The sequence below is a fragment of the Scleropages formosus genome, chromosome 16, assembly GCF_900964775.1.
Source record: "Scleropages formosus chromosome 16, fSclFor1.1, whole genome shotgun sequence".
Lineage (NCBI taxonomy): Eukaryota > Metazoa > Chordata > Actinopteri > Osteoglossiformes > Osteoglossidae > Scleropages > Scleropages formosus.
In genome coordinates, this window is record NC_041821.1 from 271,186 (window position 1) to 293,081 (window position 21,896).

Below are 21,896 nucleotides of genomic sequence, written 5' to 3' on the forward strand. Positions count from 1 at the left end.
ATCAGGGATCACACACCCTCCATTGACACCACACCTGTATACCGATGCTTGTGCTCACCTGGGTAATGCCCTGGCAGATCATGCAAATGTCAATATTCCCCATGTACTTTTGTACAGTCAAAGCAACAAAAGAAGAAAAGAGTAAAACTGTTTGTCACACATCAACAGGGACCAATGAACATAAATACACAATCACCAAACTGAATAAAAGATGAGGTATTGAACCTGCAGATTACTGGTTAATGCACAGCCAAGTCTCCTAAAATGATTAAAAAGTGTTTAGAAGGGTCTCTTCATCGCAACCACAACATTTAAAAGTTATTCAGAAACTGTGAATAAAAAAACTATTTGTTAAAAAATAACATTATAAGAAATGGATAATATTTGTTATAATATCCAGTATTATGTAATAGTATTTGTTATACTGTATATATACTGGTTTGAGATAGTAACGTTACTGAAAGAGTCAAAGCAACAATTTACTAAAAATTACAGAAAATACAGCAATGTTTAACAAAATATTAAAATACACTGAATATATAAGACAGGGGGGTGCAGTGGGTTAGACTGGGTCCTCCTCTCTGGTGGGTCTGGGGTTCAAGTCCCGCTTGGGATGCCTTGCGGCGGACTGGCGTCCCATCCTGGGTGTGTCCCCTCCTCCTCTGGCTTTACGCCCTGTGTTGCCGGGTAGGCTCCGGTTCCCTGCCACCCTGTGTGGGACAAGCGGTTCTGATAGTGTGTGTTATGTATATGTATGTATATGTATGTGTAGGTATGTGTATGGGGGGTGCGGTGGCGCAGTGGGTTGGACCACAGTCCTGCTCTCCGGTGGGTCTGGGGTTTCAGTCCCACTTGGGGTGCCTTGCGACGGACTGGCATCCCGTCCTGGGTGTGTCCCCTCTGGCCTTCCGCCCTGTGTTGCCAGGTTAGGCTCCGGTTCCCCATGACCCTGCATGGGACAAGCAGTTCTGAAAATGTGTGTGTGCATATATAATACAGTGTAGTAAAATGTTTATAAATTTATTTTGACCCTTCTATTATGATTTGAACTCAGATAAAATAACGTTACTCTTGTTAAAGACTACAAATATCACCATTTTCACATGTCAAGGCTGTAGACATAATTTCAACACACCCCTCATGTAATTAATTATGGGCTAATCACATCGAACTGCAGGATTATTTTCTTCCAAATCAACTTTTTTTCCAGTTTAGTTGCTATTAGTCACAGGGTCCTTGTCTCTTCTAAAACCTGAGAATGACAGGTGTTCATTTATAAAACTGAATCCATTTCTTGTTATTATTAATACTGGTATTAAGATAAATTAATATGGTAATAGTTATAATATTTCTTATTTATATTTATAATTAATATTAATGTTTTTGAACTAATATGTATAAGCAGGAAAACAAATTTCTAAATGCAGTTATGGTGATACTCTGTATTGTTGTCAAACAGGTTTTATTTGTAACTCACTATTAATTTGTTTATTACCTTCTCTAGAGCTCCAGTATAGGTGCAGTTTGAAGCTTCCAGGCAGGACCACCTTTTTTGTATTCCTCAAAAACACATGGAAGATTGTTTTGGAGGATGGATTTACATGGATGCGCTGAGATTATGTAATATCTGATACAGTGGGTTGATTATTATTATTATGTAATTTTACAGTCCAGCACACCAAACAAGGAACACTGTGCTCCTCCTGGTGAACACAACATACATGTCAGTGATTCTGAACATGAAACATGAACAAATACAACATATTACTGCCCAAACATGTAAAACAGTACTACAGTAACACAGTTTATTAGATAATGGAGGAAATATTTCTAGCGGTTACTACATAAATTTTGTGTTTTAAAATACAAAGCATTCAATTTTAGATGATAATTTTAGATAGTGTGTTTCAATCCCCAACCCTTGAAGGGCACGTAGTTATATGATGCCCGGGGGTGCGGTGGCGCAGTGGGTTGGACCGCAGTCCTACTCTCCGGTGGGTCTGGGGTTCGAGTCCCGCTTGGGGTGCCTTGCGACAGACTGGCATCCTGTTCTGGGTGTGTCCTCTCCCCCTCCGGCCTTACGCCCTGTGTTACCGGGTAGGCTCCGGTTCCCCGTGACCTCGTATGGGACAAGCGGTTCTGAAAATGTGTGTGTGTGTGTGTGTATATGATGCCCATCCCACCTGTTTTTCTTCACGATGTCACAGGTACATTTTTTAAATGCATTCATCTGAGCTTGGATGTCTTCCCACCCTGAAATGAGTCCCATTGTCGTATAAAACCTCTCCCAAATACTGCTACCTGGAGCAGAGGTGCAAAACAGGCCTGTTGACTTCGTGTTGAAACTTGAGCTCATTTTAAAAGCACTTTAGAAGTTCTACAATAATTGAAGCAACCAGGAGGATTTGCTTGGGGTTTACAGCTGTATGAGGATACAGGAGTGGGGGTGAGTAATTTCTTACATTGACATCATCTTTGCAGTTTACAGCAGGAACATTTAAGTTCACCCTCAACTTTACCTCATACTGTTTTCCAAATAAATACTCATATTACGGTTACTCTGGATTATCCAGTTTATGCTTCTGTATGTATGGTGTCAGTTTTATATATAAATCAATTTATTTTTCAAAAAATTGCTGACCATCACTTTGCCCACATGTTTTACACATTGTCATGGACTTCGGTTTTACTCATGATGTAAAAATGACTTTGAAACTATGTAAAAAATCTGCTTGCTTATTTAAACTGTGTGAACAGGTGTTGAATGGGCAGGAAACTTTTTATCTTTCTTTTTTATTTAGACATGCAGTTCAGGTTCACCCATAGTGTGTGAGTGACAGTAATATTTTATTTTACTACTTGTGCATTTGTGCGGAATCAGCTGAAGAACATACACATTCTGGACATTTCAATACATTTACATTTATTCATTTAGCAGACACTTTTCTCAAATACAAATTTGTGCATTACATTAGGAGAAAGAGCAACATAGTTGCAGACATGTGATTCTTAAATAAACCTAGTATGTTTCTTTCCACTTTGTGCACCGATGTTCACCACATGAGAAGGTGCATAAAACAGAATAAACGAATCCTGATCACCTTCCTACAATTTTTTTTTTTAATAAAAAGGTACACAAACAGGGGCCATAGTGGCGCAGCAGATTTGGCTAGGTCCCGCTCTTTGATGGATTTGGGTTTGAGCTCTGCTTAGGGTGCCTGTAATGGACTGGTGTCCTGTCCTGCGTGTGTCCCCTCAAGCCTTGTGCCCTGTGTTGCTAGGTTAGGCTCCGGTTTGCTGTGACCCTGCTTGGGACAAGTGATTTCAGACTTTTTGTGTGTGTGTGTGTGTGTGTGTGTGTGTGTGTGTGTGTGTGTGGATACACATACATTTACATATAATACAGGAGTAGCGGCTGTGGAAAGGCTTATCTGGGCATGATCAAAAAGTTATGGTGCATGAACATTTACACCATACATGAGCTTGAGAGATCATGGGCGAAGTGAATCCGGAAAAGGTGACTTTTCACACCCTTCTTGAATGTAGGCAGAGTTTCAGCAGTCCTGAGGGAGAGGGGGAGGTCAGTCCACCACAAGAGAGCCATAACTGAGAACCTCTGTGCTTTACTTTTTGTGCGTGGGACTACCAAGCAAGCAGAAATAGATGAGCGAAAGGCTATGGTTTGCTGTGTAGGGGTTGATCAAGTCCTGAGCGTTTCCAGCCACAAGGTGGAGTAGTGAAAAGTGAACAATGAACACAGTCCTGGATCAGTCTCCTACCATCTGCTCTGTACAGAGAAAGGCTATTCTCACTACTGTCCCCTCATGGAGACGGCAGTGACGGGGATAGTGATATATTGTGTCCTCAGTAGTTTGGACCGTGGTCTTTAGAGCATTACAGGACTTCACAATAAAAGTCACAACTACTGTTAAAAATTTCTGTAACTTATAATATGTAATTGTAGGCAATTAAATTACATGTAACAGTTTGTTTTTGATTTTCAGATTTCCCCAATTCATGCCTGTGGGAATGAGGGCAATACCAATGCTTCTTCTGCTGCTATTAGGTGAGTAATACTTTTCACAGTCAAGATGGGATCAGTTTCAAAACAATACTAACAGTTTTGAGCAAACCTTCTCAATAGTCTGAGTAGTTCATGTGGAAAGAGTTTCGGGTGGCAAAATGTAAAGTTCAATAGTATGAAAATGTGAGAAGAATGTACTGTTCCAGTCCAGCTTGCCTGGGCAAGTGCAGACACCTCAGATATTTGTTATCTCAAATTATTTGCAGAAAGAAATACTGCAGTCATTTTAAACTGCACCTAGTTTATTACAGAAACACGACTAAAGTTCAGCAAGTTACAGAGCATGTAAAAAATTCTTTCAGCGAGAGCCCTCAGTACAATCCATGCGTAAAATATCTTAGCAGTTAATAATCAGCAATATATTTAAGAGTTAATTTTGTTTTGCCATATTTAAGCAGTCTTGTGTGTAACTAACTCGATATTCTGCAGATGCATATCATCAAAAATGAATAGCTGTGAAACAATCTTGGCCTGCATTTCGAAACGTAGTCATTAGTTGGGAGTAAAAAACACACCAGAACAGAGACTCACTTGGACAGTGTTTATAGTTCTTGTGTTGTATTCCTCACTGTTGGTGATAAATAACAACATGAGCAATGTTGCCCATGGAAGAACTGATCAACAATAAACATTTTATAAGAGTTTGTAAGAGACAACGTATTTTTATCTTTTTTGATGTTAAGCTAAGTTTTATTTTAATACAATTTCTGGTGAAAATATTTTTTTAAAAAACTCATGTATTACATAGGGGGATGCAGTGGCGCAGTGGGTTGGACCAGGTCCTGCTTTCCGGTGGGTCGGGGGTTCAAGTCCTGCTTGGCATCCTGTCCTGGGTGTGTCCTCTCCCCTTCCTGCCTTATGCCCTGTATTGCCGGGTTGGGCTCCGGCTCCCCGCAACCCTCTATGGGACCAGTGGCTTCAGATGGTGTGTGTGTGTGTATCACAAATTGTATTTATTATACCTATGTCCAAAATGTTTAGCAAACCTAGCCTTTAAGTAAACCGAAAGACATTAAGATTTATGTAGACAATAAAGAAGGTTGGAAGTCATCAAAAACTTATAATCATACATGTGCATGTGTGTGGATGAACTAAATTGTATTTAATATCAATGCTGTTTCATGTTAATAAAAATAATAAGTCATAGAGAGTATTTTATGTTTGTTGCAACTTTATCTGAGATTTTTACAGAACCTAAAAGAAAAAAAATTAAGGAAGTCTGCAGAACTGGAGTGGAACTCACATTCAGACTGGGAGTTACACACTGCAGACCAGCCCTCAATGATACTGAACAGTGAGGCACTATAACTGTATCTCTATAACTATAAATAATGTAGCTGTCATGGCACCACACACCAACTGTACAGGATATTTCATAAGGCAAATTAAACAGTAGTGCATTAAAAAATTACGCTAATGAAAAAAATTAGCTCATTATATATCTTTACTTGTCAGGGGGTGGGTGGCGCAGTGGGTTGGACCACAGTCCTGCTCTCCGGTGGGTCTGGGGTTCAAGTCCCGCTTGGGGTGCCTTGCGACGGACTGGCGTCCCGTCCTGGGTGTGTTCCCTCCCCCTCTGGCCTTATGCCCTGTGTTACCGGGTTGGCTCCGGTTCCCTGTGACCCTGTATGGGACAAGCAGTTCTGAAAAAAAGTGTGTGTGTGTGTGTGTGTGTGTGTGTGTGTGTGTGTGTGTGTGTGTGTGTGTGTGTGTCTTTACTTCTGAAGAATGGGGGGTGTGGTGGCAGAGTGAGCTTGGCCAGGGCCTGCTCTCTGGTGGGTCTGGGGTTCGAGCCCAGCTTGGGATGTCTTGCACCAGACTGGCATCCCGTCCTGGGTGTGACCCCTCCCCCTTCAACCTTGCACCCTGCGTTGCAGGGTCAGGCTCCAGCTCGCCGCAACCCCATTTGGGACAAGCGGTTTCAGACTGTGTATGTGTGTGCATGCATGTTTCTGAAGATAGTAACCTGAAATTACTGCTAGAGTCTCAAGTTAGCTCACACAGTTCTGCAGGAAAATTTTGGCAAACAGACTGTCCCACAGTAAAATGCAGTAGGCCTCTCAATAGGTGACTAGTCACCTGGTTTGTCACCTCATAACTGTCCAGAGACTTGAGAGTCTCTGTGAACATGCATATGAATGTCAAAGTGTGAGGTCCTTTTTCTGTTCTTTACACATTTGTGTGTAGAAAGTTGTTGACAGTACTACATTTACATTTACATTTATCCATTGAGCAGATGCTTTTCTCAAAAGCAATATATATATCAGAGAAAAATGCAATGAGTGCATTACATCAACAAGAGGAGAGATTTGGATGCAGATATGTGATTCTAGAATACAGTCTCAGTACAGTCACAATCAACAGTATGAATCAGTACACATCACACAAGTAGTTGCATAAAGGTTTACCCAAAATTCAACAATTTCTTAGAAAAATTAAACAAAAACATTTCCACTTCTATCGTGCACTTAAGAGATCAGGGGAAGTGAGCCTGAAAAAGATGCGTTTTGGGACTTTTTTAAATGTAGAGAGAAATTCAGCAGTTCTGAGTGGGAGGGGGGTCATTCTACCGCATTGGAACCAGAATTGGAACCCATTGTGCTTTGGATTTTGGACTTTTCGTGGGTGGGATCACCAAACAGGCAGAGTGGAGGAGCGTAGCAGTCTGGCTGGGGTGTAGCGAGTGAACTGCTGCACTAATCCAAATGTACTGGAACATGCAAGGAAAACAAATTGATTTATTTGAGAATAATTTAAAGTCTGCGCATTCTCAGCTGGATTCGAATATGCTACTAACCCAACAATTGAGGAGATGTGAGGTAAAAAGTGTTCAAGCAAGGGACTGTGCTCATTATGTGAGGGACGCCTGTATATTGGCAGTGTTGAAGAACAACCCCAGACCTGTGTGTCTGTGTGCGGGCACATAAAGCTCGCACCACTGTTAGGAAAGGAAAAGGATGAACATATTGTAACGATCTGGCTAATGAGTTAGCCCAGATCCTCACGTGGATTCCAGAAAGGCGTATAATTATATAAACCCAGTCAGACACGGAAAAAAGGAAGCTCTTCTTTTTAATATCTTGCAGGCAACTATGGATGACATATTTCACACAGCTGTCTTTACAATAAAATAAACAACATTAATTTAAAGTAAACTCCAAACGTGCGAGGCACAAAATGTGTACACGGCCAAGTATATCAGCCTGCGCGCGCGCGGGAGAGAGGACCGAGGGGAGGAGCAACCGCTTAGTCTCCACCCTAATACGTCATCATTACAATATGCAGAGGTATTTCATCAAACTCAGAACATGTATTGCAATGTCTACTCAGTAAACCTGTGCAGTCCAAAGAAAAAAAAATTCACTGATTCTGTGATGATTCTGTGAGTTAACACACACCTGGCTAAGAATTTTGAAGGGCATAGGGGTCATACTATGGAGTTTCAATTCACAGCAAACACAATTACATTCATTAATTTTTCGGACGCTTTCCTAAAAGATGACACAACTTAGAGTACACAAACGTGCGTCAACAACAGAGAGAGAGATGGAGACAGGGACAAACCATTCCTGAAGTACAGTCAATGAGTCTAGTTCACACTAACAAATCTATGTAGACCTTACAGCTCACATGCAGAAGTCCAAATTGTCCCTTCAGAATTTGATTTCATACAATAGAAAAATACACGATAAGGATATTTGACAATATCATAAAGTAAAATCTGTCTGCAGCGTCTCTTGACAAGTTTTAAATCAAAATGTGCTCTTTTTCCTGTCAACCACAGCATTCATGCAGAGGAAAAACGCTGCTGTCACAGGACAATCGTAAGTACTTTCTCACCTTAAAGACAACATATGTATATACAATAAATATAAATGTAGACAAAGTATATCTTAAGATATAAAAAGGCAGAAGCCTGATTTTTTTTTTTTTTTCATATTTTTCCAGAGCAAGAAATGAAACAACACTGACATCTGCACTAACATCAGAAACAGCAACTACTACTGCCATGGTAACTACAACTACAACTCCCACTACTACTGAAACAACAACCACTCCAACGACAGCTGTAGAGTCTACAACCGAGACAACCACAACTCCAACTACGACTGAAACAACTAGCGCCCCAACGACAACTGTAGAGTCTACAACTGAGACAACTACAACACCCTCTCCGACAGGAACGACCACCCCAACGACAACTGTCACATCTCCCACAACCGAGACAACTACAATTCCAACTACTACTGAAACAACTACCATCCCAACGGCAACTGTAGAGTCAAGCCCAACCGAGACAAATATGACTCCAACTTCTTCTGAAACAACTACCACCCCAACGACAACTGTAGAGTCAAACACAACCGAGACAACTACAACTCCAACTACGATTGAAACAACTACCACCCCAACGACAGCTGTGGAGTCTTCAACTGAGACAACTACAACGCCAACTACTACTGAAACAACTACGACCCCAACGACAACTGTGGAGTCTAAAACTGAGACAACTACAACGCCCTCTCCGACTGGAACAACGACCACCCCAACGACAAGTATAGAGTCAAGCACAACCGAGACAACTTCAACTCCAACTACTACTGAATCAACTACCACCCCAACGACAACTGTAACACCTACAACGTCCACAACACTTGAAACAACTTTCACCCCAACGACAACTGTAACACCTTCAATGCCAACAACTACTGAAACAACGACAACCCCAACGACAACTGTCACATCGACCACAACCGAGACAACTACAAGGCCAACTACTACTGAATCAACTACCACTGCAACGACAACTGTAACACCTACAACGTCCACAACACTTGAAACAACTTTCACCCCAACGACAACTGTAACACCTTCAATGCCAACAACTACTGAAACAACGACAACCCCAACGACAACTGTCACATCGACCACAACCGAGGCAACTACAACGCCAACTACTACTGAAACAACTACCACCCCAACGACAACTGTAGAATGGACAACTGAGACAACAACAACTCCCTCTCCGACTGGAACAACGACCACCCCAACGACAACTGTCACATCAACCACAACCGAAACAACGACAACTCCCACAATGACTGAAACAACTACCACCCCAACGACAACTGTAGAGTCAACCACAACCGAAACAACGACAACTCCCACAATGAGTAAAACAACTGCCACTCCAACGACACCTGTAATATCGACGAACACTGAGACAACGGCAAAACCAATTACTACTGAAACAGCTACCACTCCAACGACAACTGTAGAGTCTACAACAGAAAAAACTACAACTCCAACTACTACTGAAACAACTACGACCCCAACGACAACTGTGGAGTCTAAAACGGAGACAACTACAACGCCAACGACTACTGAAACAACTACCACCCCAACAACAACTGCAGAGTCTATAACTGAGACAACTACAACGCCCTCTCCGACTGAAACAACGACCACCCCAACGACAACTGTCACATCGACCACAACCGAGACAACTACAACTCCAAATACTACTGAATCAACTACCACTACAACGACAACTGTAACACCTACAACGTCCACAACACTTGAAACAACTGTCACCCCAACGACAACTGTAACACCTTCAATGCCAACAACTACTGACACAACGACAACCCCAACGACAACTGTCACATCGACCACAACCGAGACAACTACAACGCCAAATACTACTGAATCAACTACCACTACAACGACAACTGTAACACCTACAACGTCCACAACACTTGAAACAACTGTCACCCCAACGACAACTGTAACACCTTCAATGCCAACAACTACTGAAACAACGTCCACCCCAACGACAACTGTCACATCAACCACAACCGAAACAACGACAACTCCCACAATGAGTGAAACAACTGCCACTCCAACGACACCTGTAACATCGACCAACACTGAGACAACTGCAAAACCAATTACTACCGCAACAGCTGCCACTACAACGACAACTGTCACGTCGACCACAACTGAGACAACTTCAACTCCAACTACTACTGAAACAATGACCACCCCAACGACAACTGTAGAGTCAAGCACAACCGAGACAACTTCAACTCCCACTACTACTGAAACAACTACCACACAATCGACAACTGTACCCACTACAACGTCCACAAATACTGGAACAACGACCACCCCAACGACAACTGTAGAGTCTACAACTGAGACAACTACAACGCCCTCTACTACTGAAACAACTACCACACCAACGACAACTGTCACATCAACCACAACCGACACAACTACAATGCCCACTACTACTGAAACAACGACAACCCCAACGACAACTGTAGAGTCAAGCACAACCGAGACAACTTCAAATCCCACAATGAGTGAAACAACTGCCACTCCAATGACACCTGTAATATCGACCAACACTGAGACAACTGCAACTCCAACTACTACTGAAACAACTACCGCCCCAACGACAACTGTACAGTCTACAACTGAGACAACTACAACCCCCTCTACTACTGAAACAACTACCACCCCAACGAAAACTGTCACTTCGAACACAACTGAGACAACTCCAACTTCAACAACTCCAGCTACCACCCCAACAACAACTGTCACGTCAACCACAACCAAGACAACTACAACCCTCTCTTCTACTGAAACAACTACCACCCCAACGAAAACTATAGAGTCGACAACTGATACAACTACAACGCTAACGACTACTGAAACAACTACCACCCCAACGACAACTGTGGAGTCTTCAACTGAGACAACTACAACACCAACTACTACAGAAACAACTACCAACCCAACGACAACTGTAGAATCGAGAACTGAGACAACTACAACTCCAACTACTACTGAAACAACTACCACCCCAACGACACGTGTAGAGTCAACAACTGAGACAACTACAACGCCCTCTCCGACTGGAACAACGACCACCCCAACGACACGTGTAGAGTCTACAACTGAGACAACTACAACACCCTCTCCGACTGAAACAACGACCACCCCAACGACAACTGTCACTTTGACCACAACCGGGACAACTACATCTCCAGCTACGACTGAAACAACTACCACTACAACGACAACTGTAACACCTACAACGTCCACAACACTTGAAGCAACAGCCACCCTAAAGACAACTGTAACACCTTCAACGCCAACAACTACTGAAACAACGACAACCCCAACGACAACTGTCACATCGACCACAACCGAGAGAACTACAACTCCAACTACTACTGAAACAACTACTACTGGAACAACGACCACCCCAACGACAACTGTAGAGTCAAGCACAACCGAGACAACTACAACTCCAACTATGACTGAAACAACTACCACCCCACCGACAACTGTAGAGTCAAGCACAACCGAGACAACTACAACTCCAACTACTACTGAATCAACTATCACTACAACGACAACTGTAACACCCACAACGTCCACAACACTTGAAGCAACTGCCACCCTAAAGACAACTATAACACCTTCAACGCCAACAACTACTGAAACAACGACAACCCCAACGACAACTGTCACATCAACCACAACCGAAACAACGACAACTCCCACAATGAGTGAAACAACTGCCACTCCAACGACACCTGTAATATCGACCAACACTGAGACAACTGCAACTCCAACTACTACTGCAACAGCTACCACTCCAACGACAACTGCAGAGTCTACAACAGAGACAACTTCAACTCCAGCTACTACTGAAACAACTACCACCCCAACGACAACTGTGGAGTCTACAACAGAAAAAACTACAACTCCAACTACTACTGAAACAATTACCACTACAACGACAACTGTAACACCTTCAACAGCCACAACACTTGAAACAACTGCCACCCCAACGAGAACTGTCACATCGACCACAACCGAGACAATTCCAACTACTACTGAAACAACTACCAACCCAAGGACAACTGTAGAATCGACAACTGAGACAACTACAACGCCCTCTGTGACTGAAACAACTATCACCCCAACGACGACCGTAGAGTCAAGCACAACCGAGACAACTTCAACTCCCACTTCTACTGACACAACTACCATCCCAACGACAACTGTCACATCAACCACAACTGAAACAACGACATCTCCCACAATGAGTGAAACAACTGCCACTCCAACGACACCTGTAATATCGACCAACACTGAGACAACTGCAACTGCAACTACTACTGCAACAGCTACCACTCCAACAACAACTGCAGAGTCTACAACAGAGACAACTACAACTCCAACTACTAGTGAAACAACTACCACTACAACGACAACTGCAACACCTTCAACGGCCACAACACCTGAAAAAAGTACCGCCCCAACAACAACTGCAGAGTCTATCACTGAGACAACTACAATGCCCTCTCCAACTGACACAACGTCCACCCCAATGACAACTGGCACATCTACCACAACCGAGACAACTATAACTCCAACTACTACTGAAACAACTACCACCCCAACTACAACTGTGGAGTCTATAACTGAGACAACTACAATGCGCTCTCCTACTGAAACAACGTCCGACCAAGCAACAACTGGCACATCTACCACAACCGAGACAACTACAACTCCAACTACTACTGATACAACTACCACCCCAACTACAACTGTGGAGTCTACAACTGAGACAACTACAACGCCCTCTACTACTGAAACAACTACCACACAATCGACAACTGTACCCACTACAACGTCCACAAATATTGGAACAACGACCACCCCAACGACAACTGTCACGTCGAGCACAACTGAGACAACTACAACGCCCTCTACTACTGAAACAACTGCCACCCCAACGACAACTGTAGAGTCTACAACTGAGACAACTACAACGCCCTCTACGACTGAAACAATGACCACCCCAACGACAACTGTAGAGTCAAGCACAACCAAGACAACTTCAACTCCCACAATGAGTGAAACAACTGCCACTCCAACAACAAGTGTAGAGTCTACAACTGAGACAACTACAATGCCCTCTCCGACTGGAACAACGACCACCCCAAACACAACTGTCACATCGACCACAGTCGAAACAACTACAACGACAACTGTAACACCTACAACTTCCACAACACCTGAAGCAACAGCCACCCTAAAGACAACTGTAACACCTTCAACGCCAACAACTACTGAAACAACGACAACCCCAACGACAACTGTCACATCGACCACAACCGAGACAACTACATCTCAAACTACTACTGAAACATCCACCACCCCAACGACAGCTGTCGAGTCTTCAACTGAGACAACTACAACGCCAACTACTACTGAAACAACTACCACCCCAACGACAACTGTAGAATGGACAACTGAGACAACAACAACTCCCTCTCTGACTGGAACAACGACCACCCCAACGACAACTGTCACATCAACCACAACCGAAACAACGACAACTCCCACAATGACTGAAACAACTACCACCCCAACGACACCTGTAATATCGATGAACACTGAGACAACGGCAAAACCAATTACTACTGAAACAGCTACCACTCCAACGACAACTGTAGAGTCTACAACAGAAAAAACTACAACTCCAACTACTACTGAAACAACTACGACCCCAACGACAACTGTGGAGTCTAAAACGGAGACAACTACAACGCCAACGACTACTGAAACAACTACCACCCCAACAACAACTGCAGAGTCTATAACTGAGACAACTACAACGCCCTCTCCGACTGAAACAACGACCACCCCAACGACAACTGTAGAGTCAAGCACAACTGAGACGACTACAACTCCAACTACTACTGAATCAACTACCACCCCAACGACAACTGTCACATCGACCACAACCGAGACAACTACAACTCCAAATACTACTGAATCAACTACCACTACAACGACAACTGTAACACCTACAACGTCCACAACACTTGAAACAACTGTCACCCCAACGACAACTGTAACACCTTCAATGCCAACAACTACTGAAACAACGTCCACCCCAACGACAACTGTCACATCAACCACAACCGAAACAACGACAACTCCCACAATGAGTGAAACAACTGCCACTCCAACGACACCTGTAACATCGACCAACACTGAGACAACTGCAAAACCAATTACTACCGCAACAGCTGCCACTACAACGACAACTGTCACGTCGACCACAACTGAGACAACTTCAACTCCAACTACTACTGAAACAATGACCACCCCAACGACAACTGTAGAGTCAAGCACAACCGAGACAACTTCAACTCCCACTACTACTGAAACAACTACCACACAATCGACAACTGTACCCACTACAACGTCCACAAATACTGGAACAACGACCACCCCAACGACAACTGTCACGTTGAGCACAACTGAGACAACTACAACGCCCTCTACTACTGAAACAACTGCCACCCCAACGACAACTGTAGAGTCTACAACTGAGACAACTACAACGCCCTCTACTACTGAAACAACTACCACACCAACGACATTTGTCACATCAACCACAACCGACACAACTACAATGCCCACTACTACTGAAACAACGACAACCCCAACGACAACTGTAGAGTCAAGCACAACCGAGACAACTTCAAATCCCACAATGAGTGAAACAACTGCCACTCCAATGACACCTGTAATATCGACCAACACTGAGACAACTGCAACTCCAACTACTACTGAAACAACTACCGCCCCAACGACAACTGTACAGTCTACAACTGAGACAACTACAACCCCCTCTACTACTGAAACAACTACCACCCCAACGAAAACTGTCACTTCGAACACAACTGAGACAACTCCAACTTCAACAACTCCAGCTACCACCCCAACAACAACTGTCACGTCAACCACAACCAAGACAACTACAACCCTCTCTTCTACTGAAACAACTACCACCCCAACGAAAACTATAGAGTCGACAACTGATACAACTACAACGCTAACGACTACTGAAACAACTACCACCCCAACGACAACTGTGGAGTCTTCAACTGAGACAACTACAACACCAACTACTACAGAAACAACTACCAACCCAACGACAACTGTAGAATCGAGAACTGAGACAACTACAACTCCAACTACTACTGAAACAACTACCACCCCAACGACACGTGTAGAGTCAACAACTGAGACAACTACAACGCCCTCTCCGACTGAAACAACGACCACCCCAACGACAACTGTCACTTTGACCACAACCGGGACAACTACATCTCCAGCTACGACTGAAACAACTACCACTACAACGACAACTGTAACACCTACAACGTCCACAACACTTGAAGCAACAGCCACCCTAAAGACAACTGTAACACCTTCAACGCCAACAACTACTGAAACAACGACAACCCCAACGACAACTGTCACATCGACCACAACCGAGAGAACTACAACTCCAACTACTACTGAAACAACTACTACTGGAACAACGACCACCCCAACGACAACTGTCACATCGACCACAATCGAGACAACTACAACTCCAACTATGACTGAAACAACTACCACCCCACCGACAACTGTAGAGTCAAGCACAACCGAGACAACTACAACTCCAACTACTACTGAATCAACTATCACTACAACGACAACTGTAACACCCACAACGTCCACAACACTTGAAGCAACTGCCACCCTAAAGACAACTGTAACACCTTCAACGCCAACAACTACTGAAACAACGACAACCCCAACGACAACTGTCACATCAACCACAACCGAAACAACGACAACTCCCACAATGAGTGAAACAACTGCCACTCCAACGACACCTGTAATATCGACCAACACTGAGACAACTGCAACTCCAACTACTACTGCAACAGCTACCACTCCAACGACAACTGCAGAGTCTACAACAGAGACAACTTCAACTCCAGCTACTACTGAAACAACTACCACCCCAACGACAACTGTGGAGTCTACAACAGAAAAAACTACAACTCCAACTACTACTGAAACAATTACCACTACAACGACAACTGTAACACCTTCAACAGCCACAACACTTGAAACAACTGCCACCCCAACGAGAACTGTCACATCGACCACAACCGAGACAATTCCAACTACTACTGAAACAACTACCAACCCAAGGACAACTGTAGAATCGACAACTGAGACAACTACAACGCCCTCTGTGACTGAAACAACTATCACCCCAACGACGACCGTAGAGTCAAGCACAACCGAGACAACTTCAACTCCCACTTCTACTGAAACAACTACCATCCCAACGACAACTGTCACATCAACCACAACCGAAACAACGACATCTCCCACAATGAGTGAAACAACTGCCACTCCAACGACACCTGTAATATCGACCAACACTGAGACAACTGCAACTGCAACTACTACTGCAACAGCTACCACTCCAACAACAACTGCAGAGTCTACAACAGAGACAACTACAACTCCAACTACTAGTGAAACAACTACCACTACAACGACAACTGCAACACCTTCAACGGCCACAACACCTGAAAAAAGTACCGCCCCAACAACAACTGCAGAGTCTATCACTGAGACAACTACAATGCCCTCTCCAACTGACACAACGTCCACCCCAATGACAACTGGCACATCGACCACAACCGAAACAACTACCACCCCAAACACAACTGTGGAGTCTATAACTGAGAGAACTACAATGCGCTCTCCTACTGAAACAACGTCCGACCAAGCAACAACTGGCACATCTACCACAACCGAGACAACTACAACTCCAACTACTACTGAAACAACTACCACCCCAATTACAACTGTGGAGTCTATAACTGAGACAACTACAATGCGCTCTCCTACTGAAACAACGTCCGACCAAGCAACAACTGGCACATCTACCACAACCGAGACAACTACAACTCCAACTACTACTGATACAACTACCACCCCAACTACAACTGTAGAGTCTACAACTGAGACAACTACAACGCCCTCTCCTACTGAAACAACTGCCACCCCAACGACAACTGTAGAGTCTACAACTGAGACAACTACAACGCCCTCTACGATTGAAACAATGACCACCCCAACGACAACTGTAGAGTCAAGCACAACCAAGACAACTACAACTCCAACTACTAGTGAAACAACTACCACTACAACGACAACTGCAACACCTTCAACGGCCACAACACCTGAAAAAAGTACCGCCCCAACAACAACTGCAGAGTCTATCACTGAGACAACTACAATGCCCTCTCCAACTGACACAACGTCCACCCCAATGACAACTGGCACATCGACCACAACCGAAACAACTACCACCCCAAACACAACTGTGGAGTCTATAACTGAGACAACTACAATGCGCTCTCCTACTGAAACAACGTCCGACCAAGCAACAACTGGCACATCTACCACAACCGAGACAACTACAACTCCAACTACTACTGATACAACTACCACCCCAACTACAACTGTGGAGTCTTCAACTGAGACAACTACAACACCAACTACTACTGAAACAACTACCACCCCAACGACACGTGTAGAGTCTGCAACTGAGACAATTACAACGCCCTCTCCGACTGGAACAACGACAACCCCAACGACAACTGTCACGTCGACCACAACCGAGACAACTACAACCCTCTCTTCTACTGAAACAACTACCACCCCAACGAAAACTAGAGAGTCGACAACTGATACAACTACAACGCTAACGACTACTGAAACAACTACCATCCCAACGACAACTGTAGAGTCAAGCACAACCGAGACAACTACAACGCCTTCTCTGACTGAAACAACGACCACCCCAACGACAACTGTGGAGTCTACAACTGAGACAACTACAACGCCAACTACTACTGAAACAACGACCACTACAACGACAACTGTAACAACTTCGACGCCAGCAACTACTGAAACAATGACAACCCCAACGACAACTGTCACATTCACCACAACCAAGACAACCATGACTCCCACAATGAGTGAAACAACTGCCACTCCAACAACAACTGTAGAGTCTACAACTGAGACAACTACAATGCCCTCTACTACTGAAACAACGTCCGACCAAGCAACAACTGGCACATCTACCACAACCGAGAGAACTACAACCCCCTCTACTACAGAAACAACAACCACCCCAACGACAACCGAAACAACAACTAGTGCCCCAACGACAACTGCATCGTCAACTTTATCCAAAACATCTACAACTCCCACTACAACCGAAACAACTACCAGCCCACCAACAGCGGAAACAACTACATCACTCACCACTACTGGAACAACTACCATCCCAACGACAACTGTAAGGTCAACCACATCCGAAACAACGACAGGTCCCACTACTACTGAAACAACTACCACCCCAACGACAACTGTAACGTCACCCATATCCAAAACGACTACAACTCCCATGAGGACTGAATCAACTACAACCCCAAGATTAACTGCAATGTCAGCTACAACCGAAACAACTACAGCTCCCACTACTACTGAAACAACTACCACCCCAACAACATCTCTAATGTCAACCACATCCAAAACAACTACAACTCCCATGACTACCGAAACAACTAGCACCCCAACGACAACTGTAACGTCAGCTATATCCGAAACACCTACAGCTCCCACTACTACTGAAACAACGACCACCCCAACGACACGTGTAGAGTCTACAACTGAGACAACTACAACACCCTCTCCGACTGAAACAACGACCACCCCAACGACAACTATACCGTCAACCACATCCGAAACAACTCCAACTCCCATGAGGACTGAAACAACTACAACGACAACAAAAACAACAACGAGCGCCGCAACGACAACTGTACCGTCAACAACTTCCGAAACAACTACAACTCCCATGACTACTGAAACAACTAAAACCTCAATGACAACCGAAACAACTAGCGCCCCAACGATAACTGTAACGTCAGCTACATCCGAAACACCTACATCTCCCACTACTACTGAAACAACGACCACCCCAACGAGAACTGTAACGTCAACCACATCCGAAACAACGACAACGCCGACTACTACTGAAACAACTACATCCCCAATGACAACTGTAACGTCAAACACGTCCGAAACAACTACAACTCCCATGAGGACTGAAACAACTACAACCCCAATGACAACCGAAACAACAACGAGCGCCGCAACGACAACTGCACCGTCAACAACTTCCGAAAGAACTACAACTCCCATGACTACTGAAACAACTAAATCCTCAACGACAACCAAAACAACTAGCGCCCCAACGACAACTGTAACGTCAGCTACATCGCAAACACCTACAGCTCCTAGTACTACTCAAACAACTACAACCCCAATGACAACTGTAACGTCAACCATATCCGAAACAACTACAACTCCCATGACTACTGAAACAACTAAATCCTCAACGACAACCAAAACAACTAGCGCCCCAACGACAACTGTAACGTCAGCTACATCGGAAACACCTACAGCTCCTAGTACTACTCAAACAACTACAACCCCAATGACAACTGTAACGTCAACCACATCCGAAACAATGACAGCTTCCACTACTACTGAAACAACTACAACCCCAACGACAACCAAAAGAACAACTAACGCCCCAACGACAACTGTAACATCAACCACATCCGAAACAACTCCAGCTCCCACTACTACTGAAACAACTACCACCCAAACATCATCTGTAACGTCAACCACGTCCGAAACAATGACAGCTTCCACTACTACTGAAACAACTACAACCCCAACATCAACCGAAAGAACAACTAACGCCCCAACGACAACTGTAACATCAACCACATCCGAAACGACAGCTCCCAGTACAACTGAAACAACTACCACCCCAATGACAACTGTAACATCAAGCACAATCGAAATAACTACAACTCCCATGACTACTGAAACAACCACATCCCCACCGACAACCAAAAAAACAACTACAACGCCAACAACAACTGTAAAGTCAACCACATCTGAAACAACTACCACTCTCATCACAACTGGAACAACTACATCCCCACCGACAACCAAAAAAACAACTACAACGCCAACAACAACTGTAAAGTCAACCACATCTGAAACAACTACCACTCCCATCACAACTGGAAGAACTAGCGCCCCAACGACAACTGAATCAACAGCGAGTGCCCCAACAACAACTGTAATATCAACCACATCCGAAACAACTCCAACTCCCATCACAACTGGAAGAACTAGCGCCCCAACGACAGCTGTGACGTCAACCACATCCGAAACAACAACAGCTCAGAATAAAACTGAAACAACTATGACCCCAACAACAACTGTAACGTCAACCACATCCGAAAGAACTACAACTCCCATGACTACTGAAACAACTACATCCAAAACGACAACCAAAAAATCAACTTCAACGCCAACAACGACTGTAATGTCAACCACATCCAAAGCAACTACAACTCCCATGACGACTGAAACATCTACATCACCAACGACAACCGAAACAACAACTAGCGCCCCAACAACAACTCTAACGTCAACCACATCCGAAACAACTCCAACTCCCATGAGGACTGAAACAACAACATCCCCAACGACAACCGAAAAAATATCTACAACGTCAACAGCAACTGTAACGTTAACCACATCTGTAACAACTACAACTCCCATGACTACTGAAACAACTAGAACCCCAAACCCAACCACAACCGAAACAACAACTAGCACCCCAACAACAACTGCATCGTCAACCATATCCAAAACAACTACAACTCCCACTACTACTGAAACAACTACCACCCCACCGACAGCAGAAACAACTACATCACTCACCACTACTGGAAGTACCACCCCAACGACATCTGTAACATCAACCACAGCTGAAGCAACAACACATCCCACAAGTACTGAAACAACTATTTCCCCAACTACTACAAAAACAACTAGCGCCCCAACGACATCTGTAACGTCAACCACATCCGAAACAACTACAACTCCCATGAGGACTGAAACAACTAGAACCCCAACGACAACTGCAACGTTAACCACATCTGAAACAAGTACAGCTCCCACTACCACTGAAAAAACTGCCACCCAAACGACAACTGTAACGACAACGACATCCGAAACATCTACAACTCCCATGAGGACTGAAACAACTACAACCCCAATGATAACCGAAACAACAACTAGCACCCCAACAACAACTGTAACGTCAACCACATCCGAAACAACTACAACTCCCATGACTACTGAAACAACTACATCCCCAACGACAAACGAAAAAACAACTTCAACGCCAACAACAACTGTAACGTCAGCCACATCAGAAACAACACCTCCCACGACAACTGAAACAACTACTTCCCCAACGTTGACCAAAACAACTAGTGCCCCAACGACAGCTGTAACGTCAACCACATCCGAAACAACTACAACTCCCATGACTACTGAAACAACTACATCCCCAACGACAAACGAAAAAAACAACTTCAACGCCAACAACAACTGTAACGTCAGCCACATCAGAAACAACACCTCCCACGACAACTGAAACAACTACTTCCCCAACGTTGACCAAAACAACTAGTGCCCCAACGACAGCTGAAATGTCAACCACATCCCAAACAACTACAACTCCTATGAGGACTGAAACAACTACAACGCCAACAACAACTGTAACATCAATCACATCCAAAACAAGTACAGCTCCCACTACTACTGAAACAACTACCACCCCAATGACAACTGTAACGTCAACCACATCCAAAACAACAACAGCTCAGAATAAAACTGAAACAATGACAGCTGTAACGTCAACCACATCCGAAACAACTACAACTCCCATGACTTCTGGAACACCTAT

At 44.1% G+C, this 21,896-nt stretch overlaps 3 protein-coding genes and 1 long non-coding RNA gene across 4 annotated transcripts; all 4 read left to right on the top strand.

The window, feature by feature from the left end:
* Positions 1-2,390: 2,390 nt before the first annotated feature.
* Positions 2,391-7,909, top strand: LOC114912367 (uncharacterized). Its single transcript, XR_003798227.1, has 3 exons — positions 2,391-2,446; positions 4,005-4,066; positions 7,869-7,909. It is a non-coding gene; the product is annotated as an uncharacterized LOC114912367 (long non-coding RNA).
* A 2,400-nt stretch (positions 7,910-10,309) lies between these two features.
* Positions 10,310-13,189, top strand: LOC114912432 (mucin-2-like). Its single transcript, XM_029259258.1, has 3 exons — positions 10,310-11,341; positions 11,945-12,414; positions 13,071-13,189. The coding sequence occupies exons 1-3, from the start codon at positions 10,368-10,370 to the stop codon at positions 13,187-13,189; spliced, it is 1,563 nt and encodes a 520-aa protein (XP_029115091.1). The 5' UTR covers positions 10,310-10,367.
* A 1,526-nt stretch (positions 13,190-14,715) lies between these two features.
* On the top strand, positions 14,716-16,722 carry LOC114912433 (bromodomain-containing protein DDB_G0280777-like; the record flags this gene model as incomplete). The annotated part of the gene is made up of 3 exons (XM_029259259.1): positions 14,716-14,915; positions 15,933-15,959; positions 16,419-16,722. Coding segments are annotated over 3 exons (465 nt in total), but the record flags the coding sequence as incomplete, so codon positions are not given.
* Positions 16,723-18,602: 1,880 nt separating this feature from the next.
* Positions 18,603-21,584, top strand: LOC108933254 (mucin-2-like). Its single transcript, XM_029259260.1, has one exon. The coding sequence runs from the start codon at positions 18,603-18,605 to the stop codon at positions 21,582-21,584; it is 2,982 nt and encodes a 993-aa protein (XP_029115093.1).
* Positions 21,585-21,896: the final 312 nt, after the last annotated feature.